This window comes from Akebia trifoliata, chromosome 13, assembly GCF_017979445.1.
Source record: "Akebia trifoliata isolate Shusen 1 chromosome 13, ASM1797944v1, whole genome shotgun sequence".
In the NCBI taxonomy this organism is placed as follows: Eukaryota; Viridiplantae; Streptophyta; class Magnoliopsida; order Ranunculales; family Lardizabalaceae; genus Akebia; species Akebia trifoliata.
In genome coordinates this window covers 8,123,356-8,133,324 of record NC_141387.1, presented here as the reverse complement: position 1 = coordinate 8,133,324, position 9,969 = coordinate 8,123,356, and the positions used below count along the sequence as shown (strand labels likewise).

The following is a 9,969-nucleotide window of genomic DNA, read 5'->3' as shown; positions in this document are numbered from 1 at the left end:
TTGAGTGTGTCACGTGCATAAGTCAGATTATCACGATTCTAATAGAAATTCTCTCTCTCTCTTCTAAATTTTTATTTTTTAATGAATGATTTTATATAAATCTCATCCTAATTTTAAACAACTTTTGGCATTAAAGAATCATAAAGTACAAATAACCGTAAAGTAGGCCAAGTTGTTCATATTGATGAGACATTAAAGAAAATAAAAAAATAAAATTGTATCGCTCTCTCTAAGATAAGATTTGGTAGTATTTTTCTCAAACGTCTGCAAAAGGCCGCGTGGACGACCCGCTTAGGTCCAGCACGAAAGTCAGGTCATTGTAGTTGAAGGCACGTCGAGAATATTTGAAAATTCAGAAGAAATGCAGCATCGCATCACAATCGCAAACGACTTCTAACTAAACATTATTAGCTCAGCTGACCCGAAATATTACGATGACACGTGGCATCTAAATGATCAAATTCCTTTGACCTTTACACCAAAAATGCCGACATGAAGGGATCAATTAATTTATTTAATTATTTATTTATTTAATTAGTCATGATAATGACTCGCCAAGTGGCATACTCAAATGACTCCATGACGTGAGGTGACAAGTTCAGAGATATCGTAGATCTGAACACCTTGAGATACACAATTGCATTTTCTCATAATAAAAAGTATTTTCTAAGAAAATTGTGTATCCCAAGACGTACGAATCTATTATTTTCAAATTTGTCCACGTCATGGAATCATCTGAATATGCCACTTTGCGAGTCATATTATCAAGACTCTTATTTATTTCTGAATAATGTTGAGGTGACTTAATAGATTTATCTTATTTCACACTTTCCTGACTTGTACGTGTGTACTGATGTTTTTCATTAAGATTTGAGTGGAAGGCATCTATGGTTCTGTGCGCATCTCTGCATCAAGAAACTGTGAAATGTGATAGGTTCAAGTGAAAAGTATCTATGGTTCTGTGCACACCTCCATGCTAGGAAAGTGTGAAATAAGAATCTTGAGGTCACTCTAGTACAATTATTATTTTATTTTATTTTGGAGTGCATTTTGTATATGCATTTTATTCACCATTTTTTTCTAATAAATAGTCAAATTACTCGTCACATCTATTTAAGAATTTTTTTTTGTTAATAAGAAGATTAGGAAACAACTGAAAATTTACATTGAAAGTCAATCGTTAGGATCCTATCGAATTCACCTAAAAGGATTTGGTAGGAATTTAAAGATTGACAAATTTAGTATTGACATACCAAAAGAAACTTCGTTTGAATTATTTTTTCCATCACCAAGATTTTTCAACTACTACTAGAATAGGGGTTGAGGTTTCCACGATCATTACTAATTTATTTTACAAGCTTTAAGGGTATTGTTTCCTGCACCACCAAACCCTAGTTGAAACTTATGTAGGTTCAAAGAAGAAAAAGAAGAATGAGAAAGTGAGAGATGCGGAGAAGGAGTTTGACGAGGAAATTGATTTAGATTCGTTAGAAGATGGTGGGTGAAAGTAATAAAGTGAGTGAGATGAGCAAAAAAATAGGTGCATGCAGACGTCCATTTATTTTTTGTGTGTGCCCTGCAAACCCTAAAATTTAACCTAATTGGTGAATTTTACGCTGTGTTTGGATTGAGAGAAATGGAGAGAAGAGAAGAGAAAATAAATGAGTTTCTCTTCATTTTTCCTATTTGGATTGTTAAATGGGAAGAGAAGAGTTGAGAAATAGAGGAAACCCTTTTAAATTATTTTATAATGTCAACTCTGCCCTTAGATCTCTTTTAAGATATTTTAAAATTCTGAAGTTGTCCCAAGTTCTCTTCTGTCAATTTAAACATGGTGAAGAGAAATTGAAATTCTCTTCTCTCAATACAAACACAACTAGTTGTTAAGAGTCCATCATGTAATTCATATCCATTTAACAGAAAGGGCATTATTCTTTTGGTTAGAAATCTATCGTCAAATTTATTTTATTTTTTTCAATAACATGTGAACCATAGTTATCAATTCACTGATTAATTCATGAATTTCTTGAATAGAGTCGTGATAATATGACTCACCAGGTGGTATACTCAAATGACTCTATGACGTGATAAGTTTGAGTACCATAGATCTGTACACTTAGGGATCTACGATTGCACTTCCCCATAAAAAAGTGTATCCCAAGGGAATCATGCATCCTGAGACATACAAATCTACCATTCCCAAACTAATCATGTCATGGAATCATTTGGGTATGCCAGCTGGCGAGTCATATTACCCAAATCATAAAAAAATTGAATAAAAAGAGATAAAAACACATAAGCTCTGTTTTTTTTTTGTTTTTTTTCAAATTTTCTTTCTATCTAAATTTCACCTCCATCTTTTTTTTGTCAGGTTTTTAGATGAACTGTTAATACATGTTTTGAATCACTCATACTAAAATTAATCCTCTTAACACATTTTTCCATGCATCCAATTGCGCTAACTATGGGTTAAACCTGTGTTACCAGATTCGTTCCTACTAGACCGAATCGCAAACTAAAATTTGTATTGGATTTGTTGTATCATGAATCCATACTAAATCAAATTACGTTTTGCAAATCCAATAACTCGAGGTTCGCTATATACTTCTGATAACCAATTAAACAAAAACATCGTGAAAATTTGACGAAATACAAAACTAAAATATTACATATGACATTTACATTGGGAATTTCAGTCCTTTTAAAATAGTTTAGTGTATTTTTCAGTATTAAGTGGGGAAATATTTAGAGTACCCAAAACTATTGGTAAGAACATAAACCACCACCCTTTAACCTCAAAATAAACCAGCATGAGAGATACCGGATATAATAAGAATGCCACAAAACTAGTCCAGAGAGGGAAGGTGGTGCGGAAACTGGTAAGGAGAGCCATTGCAGTGCAGATAAAGATAACAGCTAAAACTTCGGCTGAGAAGTCCCATGTCAACTCTCGCGTGTAAACAAGGGCTAAGATGATAGCCAAGCCAAGAATATTGTTCATGAAGACTGCACCATAAATCTGAAAAAAAAAAAAACAATTAAAAAAAAGACCAAACAAATACTCAAATTTTATGATCCCAAAGAATAAGGGAGTAACTTTTTGCACCATAACACCACAGTGGTTCTGGTATATTGGTTAGTTTGTTATCAATATGGTATCAAAGCAAGCTCTACTTCTTAGGTCCGAGTTAGTTGACCTTGAACAAAGTCTAGTTAAGGACCCAAAAAGAAGGATACCTAAATGAAAGCCACCCCAGAGTGGGCCACCATGGACATCTCAGAAGAGACGATCTAGGATAAAAGCTCTGTGGGCCGATGGAGTACTAGGGAAAGGGGTGGGCCCTGAAAGAAGGTTATCATAGTGAAAGCCAACACTGTCGTTGGTCACGCACCATGGTGGATTGTTACGATCCCAAAGAGATAAGTACTTAACTTTCCGCACCAGTCTTTTATGGTTGTTAGTTCTCTTTACCAAGTCTGAAAAGAAATCTAGTTAGTAAGAAACAATGTGTAAGTAGAAACAAACCTCTGAGAGTATTTCTGAAGCATTTTTCCGCTTCTTCTTGCTGATGGAAGTAAGTGCTGACACTGTTGCCTTAGTGTTAGTAGCCACGGGCAGCGTGAAAAATGAGGTAAAGAAAGAAGGTATCTTTGTAGCAATAGAGAAGTTGTTGACAGCATCTACAAGGGGTTCAGCACATACAGTTACGATAACAGTTCCTAGCAATAACATGAACACCGCTTTGACAAATCGCAATTTGGGATTTTGGACACTACGTCCGACCACATCATTCCAAGTCCGACCCTTCAGAAGATCATGCTCTTTCTTGGTTTGCTGCATGTGTCTTGAATATGTCATAATGTTATAGAATTAATGGCTAGGATCAGAGAGAGGAATGTCATGAAGCAACTTACCATATGATAATCATCAACAAATTTTTGTGTGTGTGAATCTATATTACGAGCACGAGTTGAATTCTTCGCCTCATTAAGCCACTTTGAGATTCCTACAATGAACTCCTCTACATCAACATAAGCATCACTGGATGAATCAAACTCCGTCAATAATTTTTGAGAAACATCATCATGATCCAAATCTATATCTTCAAATTGAGCTCCCTTTATTAACGCTGTTAACTCAGAAACTGATAAAAGTCGATCCCCGTCTAGATCTATTGTTCTAAACAACCTGTTATAAGTTATAACCCAGTAAAGAGTGATCAACTAGAACGTTGTTATTTACGTTAAAAAATATTCAGGAGCTACAACATGAACTAACTTTTTTAGAACATTGGCATTGAGGTCACCGTCATCTGTGAGGAGCCTTCCTACTGAACAATTATTTAAATGTCTTAAAATTCCGGATTTGACGTGTTTATACTTTGCATGTGCAAGACTTCTCCTCTGAATCCTAGGACGCAAAATCTGCATCATTAATTGCAAGGAAATACACCAATATCAAAACAGTAAATTGTTGGATTAGTTAAAATCAAAATTGAAGCTCAGCTACACGATATAAGATCAATATTATAACAAACTTTAAAGATAAATAAATGTCAAAATTTATATGAGGTTCCAATCAAATACTATGCTAGCTATGATGCAAGTAACATGGTTGAATAAACCCATAAAGAAGAAAAAGAGTTCTATTTAACCCATTCGAGCAATAATGACCAACCTCGGGCATTTTCATATTACTTAAAAGCCAAAAACATGCAAAAGAAAAGTTTAATGATAAAGCTAATGGACTGATGCTTCCGGATCAATCCCATAGACCATCCATGCCAATTTGAGCAAGATAAACACAAAGAAAATATTTATTTGATCAAATCTCTTTCAAAAAGAGTTGGAAATTTACTAAAAATGTAGTGATTTATGTGAGGAGATCTCTCCAAGGAAATACTCTCAAGGAAAGCAATACAACAGGTAAATTCTCTTTAAGGAAAAGCTGTGTACAAGAAGTTAGACAAAATCATGAGCATTTTTTCTAATCTAGCTGCTCCTAGAATCACCAAATAAGTTTCATGTCCTTGTATCCAAACAAAAAATGACAAGGCTGAAGGGAAAAACCATCACTTAGATGAAATACATTTTAGTCTCCTCTTTATTGGATAATATGTGGCTTGAAACATTTTCCATACGTTGTAAATAATGAATCATCGACCGACATAGATTTTGAAATTTCCTTCCCCAAACAAAATATTTTTGTTTTACAAAGCCTACTTATCTTTTGCTTGTTCTTTTGGATGTGTAGTCATACTTCTCTATGTTACTATGCTTCTTATAAATTGGATTCAATTTCGTTTTTTTTGTGTGTTTTTATTGGCTATGGTATTCTTCATTAAAAAATAATAATAATAATAATGCTGACTCAAACCAACTATTTATCGGAATTTTTCTGGAGGGAAACAAATAGGGTGGCAGACTATCTAGCAAAATGTGGCGCAATTGATTGGAATTTTTTTTGTTTTGCTTGGCTGCTTAAATTTGCCAAATGAGTTTGCAAGCATTTTACTTGATGATGTAATTTACAACTGTGTAAGATGATTGAGCCTAATATTAGGGTGGGGCCCCGTTAACACCCTCGCTTATCGTTTAAAAAAAAAAACTATTTATCAGAATTACACCTCTAGACAAATTCCTCTGTTTTTTAAAGATGGCAGATAACCTTTCAAATAGAGAGATTCTATTGCCACACCGAACTTTGCTAACACCACCCCAATTCATATGTAAATCACCAAAGAATTAGCACACATCTTGGGGTGGCATTAGCAAAAGTTGGTGTGGCAATAGAACCTCTTTTTAAATATGTAATGTAACATTCTCTTTTTGAGTATCAATATAGGCATATTTTTTTATAATAAAAATAAATAAAAAGAACTTAACTATCAAATAGAATTTAATAGACTAAGAAACCTGATAAACGGAGTAAGAGAGTAATAATCCAACGCAGATAAGGAGTGAAATCAGAATAGCTGGGTTTCTTCCAGAAGATGAATGGAGAAGTTCAGGTATTTCGACAATGATAAATGGGATCACAGATATAGCCATGATCCTTGCAGCATAGCAAGTCCAGATATTAGTGCTAAGACCAGACCCTGCAAAGATGAAGTTGTTGATTATGCCGTGCCAAAGTAGCTAGGATACAAATGATCAACTTTTACAAAACCAATATCATGCCATTACTTAAACAGAATTGAATGAGGAGCTGTATGAGGTGAAAATCTCATGTACCGTTATGTCGAAGTGACATATCTATCAGCTTTTTTCCTTTCTCATTATTCTCAAAGGAGAAGATTCTTCTTTCTACCAAACATTCGCGGATCCAATCACATCTTATTACTTATAAGAAGAATAAGAGATCTTCCTCAATCAATTCCTTTGCCCCTCGTTCATCAAGAATCAAAAAGATCCTTTTCAAGTTTTAATTTTTTATTTAGTTGGAATCTGGGTTCTTCCTTCTACTTAATTTCATATTTAATTTATTAATTTTTATGTACTTTTAATTCTATGTTCCTTCCCTCTCTTTTGTTTTTGTCCCTTCCATCATTCCTTAACTCCCATGGGTTTGATCATATAGAATCTGACCCATTTTCTCATCGAGCGAAGGGTATGAAATGAATCGGATTTTTTAATTTTATTTATCAAAAGTACAAAGTGTTGGGGGCAACGTTGATTGTGTCAACAGTTCCAGGAGGTTTATAACCACAAAATTTGGCATGCCGGATATGGAAGAGGCATATATGTGAAATTAGGAATTAGGATAATCTGGGAAGATGATGTCATCAAAGTTCCAAATCAAACAATCAAATTGTTGTTCCCGGTGGGCTTGTCAACAATCAATTCTGAAGATTTGAATAGGCATCACAATAGTTCGGTTACTGAAAATTTTAAATTGTACTCAAGATGCTGATAGAAAAGAATATATAAAATTTATTAATGTATGATAATGTGAAAACAGGCTCTAAAAATCCATTACAGGAAATAAGAGAAAAAAATGATCGTAATGTTGACAAATTGAAGCAAAGGGTGATGTCCGTAGCCAAAGCAAGGCTAATCGGTTTACATGAGCAACCAAGGAAACCTAGAAGGAGAAGCTCTAAGCTTCAACCCAAGACAAGAATTTGAAACACCAAACCCATCTATATAATAATATGGTATAGAAAACCCTATCCCTATTGCCAATCCTAACAGCCGATCCTTTTTTTTAAGGCAAGGCAAGCAAGGGTTAGTGGTCAGCGTGAAAGTGGGTTGAATGGGTTTTGAACCCAGGTTGGTTGTGGGGATCAATACTCCAAATTCCTTACCAACTTAGCTAAGTTGACACCTTCCCCAACGTTCAATCCTAATTCTTTCATTGCCCAAACAATCTTCACCACTCACTTATTGTAAAAGGAAAAAAGCATCCTCCCAAAAAAAGAACCCAAAAATATCCCTCTCCAAAGAAGTAATGTTTGATCTTGTCAACATAATTAGTATAATAAAGCAATTTCATCTCAAGATATCTTTAGGAATGGAGATTGCGAAAAACTTCGGCGAACAATGTCAACGATGGTATGGAAAAATGAAAACTACAGCTTATCTTCTCCTATAGTATATAACTAGGAAAGATACTTTATATGTGTGACAACATTATGTTCAAATAAATGACAATTTGAAGAGTGTACCAGCCAAGTGTAATCCCTTTGTATCTTGTAAATCAATTGAAGTCGAATCCTCAAGATCACACTTTCCAAAAACAACACAAGATCCCCATAGGAATGTTAGAAGCATGACAGTTGACCCAGCTAGCATGCCCATTCCAATCATGACTGTACTTTGAGCTGTCCCTTTACTTTCTAAAATTCCTGAAACTGCGGTGGAAACACAAGAAACTATGTTAGAAGCAATATTTATAACAATGATTAAGTACTTGTAAGTAACTAAGTATTTGGTTCACAATAAGCCCTTAGTTGATCTTATAGTAGTATAAATACGAGAAATATGAACCTACTCAACTAAACAAAGACACCAAAATCTTCTTAAACTTGACAAAATTATGGGGAACAAAAGCTCAATTGACATAAGAGATATGCAAAAACAGAAAAACCCTTTCAGCATTAACTTATTCTTTCTCTACTTCGTTTTAGGACACTAACTTTCCATGAAGGCATTTCCTTTAACTATGAGAACATCTCCAGGGGCACAACAATCCTGAATCCCAAAAGTTCGAAGTTCCTTATCAATGTAAACTTTGTGATAAACTAAGGTATCCAACCTTATGATCCTTATGAATTTTAATGCCAAGAACATATAAGCCTTATGAATGCCTTTCATATCAAAATTCTTGGATAAAAAGTGTTCTGTATCAAGGATCCTGTTCATTGCTTGACAGTAAATTCACATCAACATAAAGAAAAACGAGAGGTAGAACATACATCATAAAGAACCCCTACGGCGAAACACACAATTTCTAAAGATGAAAAATGCCCCCAGAAGTTGTACGAATGCCCAAAAAAATGCCAATCTTGGTTCTAGACGGCACCCCCGGCCCAAGACACACCCAAATATAACTCAAGTTAGGGCCATAAACCAACACTACTAATCCATCTCCCTTAACAATAAGACCCTCTCTTCAAAAACCCTCATCCTTCATTCCTACCAGAATTCAAATTGAATTGCGAAATGTAGCAATCTCTATCTAAAAGTAAATTTCTTCAAGAAGAGAAAGCCAAATTATAAAACAGCTCAGGAATAACTTTGAAATTCAAAACAAAACAATCACGAATTACAAATTCATATCATGGTAAGAGAATGAAAGAAGCTTACCAAAGACTACTATGGCCTCCGGAATCGCTTCGAGGATGCGAAAAGCACCAGAACCAAAGATACCTTGCCCTGGGAGCTCCTTAGTTCCAGCAGAAACACAGTTTTTCCCAAGAAACAAGAGAATTTCATAGTTCACAATTAGAAAAAGATGCCCTTCAGTGTTGTAAGTGCAGGGCAGGAATCCATAAATGTGTTTACAGGTCTTGGAAGTATTAGGGTTCTTGAGAAGAAGAAAGAGAGACTGATCAACATCATCAGTACTTGAAGAATTTTGTATGAGTGAGCGACTTTCACCTTTGTTTATCAGAAGGAGAAGCAGAAGAAGAAGAAGAAGAGATGGAGGTTTGACCATCATCACTGCCCTCTCTGAGTCCTGCAGAAAGAGATCATTCCAAGTGAGGTGGAGAATCCATATATATTTTTATTTTTTATTTTTGTTTTTTGGTTGTTTATTTGCGAACATGAACATAGTCAAGGTCTGTTAATGTCTTACTGAGAGGTAAGTTGGTAACTTTTTCAAACTGATGACATATATCACTTGACTTCTTTTTCTGTGAGAGAATCTTTGGATTGAGAGAAGAGAAGAGAAAGGAATCAGTTTTCTCTCCATTTCTCTTGTTTGGAAAATTAAGTGGGGGAGAGAAAATTATTCAATTTTGCCCTTCCCAAAATAAAAAATAAAAAAAGATTTGGAGAGAAAATAGAATAAATTACTTCTCATTCTATTATTATTATTATTATTATTTTGAATTGTGATAATCTGACTACCTCACGTGGCACACTCAATCGAATCTCTGACGTAAAGTTTGGGAGTCGTAGATCTGTACATTTCGGGATACAATTTTATAAATGGGAAAATGCAATTGTGTATCCCGAGGTGTATAATCTATGGCTTCCAAACTTGTTACATCAGGAGAGTCGATTGAGTGTGTCACGTGGGGTAGTCAAATTATCATGATTCTATTTTTTTTAATTATAATCTCTTATCCATTCAACCAAAGTGGAGGGTGGAGAGAAAATTGCTTTTTTGCTCTCTTATTTTCTCTTCTCTCAATTTCTCTCAATCCAAACAGACGATAACTAAAAATGACAGAAATATCCTCATTTTCAAGCCCTATACTTTTGTCAACTTGCTAGGCAAAATATTTTACCTTCGTGTTC

The 9,969-nt window shown here is 34.7% G+C and overlaps 1 protein-coding gene across 1 annotated transcript; it reads right to left on the bottom strand.

Annotated features, from left to right (window-relative positions):
* Positions 1–2,618: 2,618 nt before the first annotated feature.
* LOC147387685 (sodium/calcium exchanger NCL-like) lies at positions 2,619–9,236 on the bottom strand. The gene is made up of 7 exons (XM_086420796.1): positions 8,809–9,236; positions 7,668–7,853; positions 5,917–6,098; positions 4,280–4,425; positions 3,916–4,189; positions 3,527–3,835; positions 2,619–3,019 (listed from the first exon to the last, which is right to left on the bottom strand). Exons 1-7 carry the CDS (start codon positions 9,161–9,163, stop codon positions 2,702–2,704), a joined length of 1,770 nt encoding a protein of 589 aa, XP_086276922.1. The 5' UTR covers positions 9,164–9,236; the 3' UTR covers positions 2,619–2,701.
* Positions 9,237–9,969: the final 733 nt, after the last annotated feature.

Excerpts from the sequence above, each read along its gene's own strand:
- LOC147387685 (XM_086420796.1), bottom strand. The coding sequence starts at position 9,163 with ATGATGGTCAAACCTCCATCTCTTCTTCTTCTTCTTCTGCTTCTCCTT. Across the intron at positions 6,099-7,667 it reads AAAGGGATTACACTTGGCTG|GGTCTGGTCTTAGCACTAAT; the intron begins GTACACTCTTCA and ends TCATCTTTGCAG. Across the intron at positions 4,426-5,916 it reads TCTCTTACTCCGTTTATCAG|ATTTTGCGTCCTAGGATTCA; the intron begins GTTTCTTAGTCT and ends TTAATGATGCAG.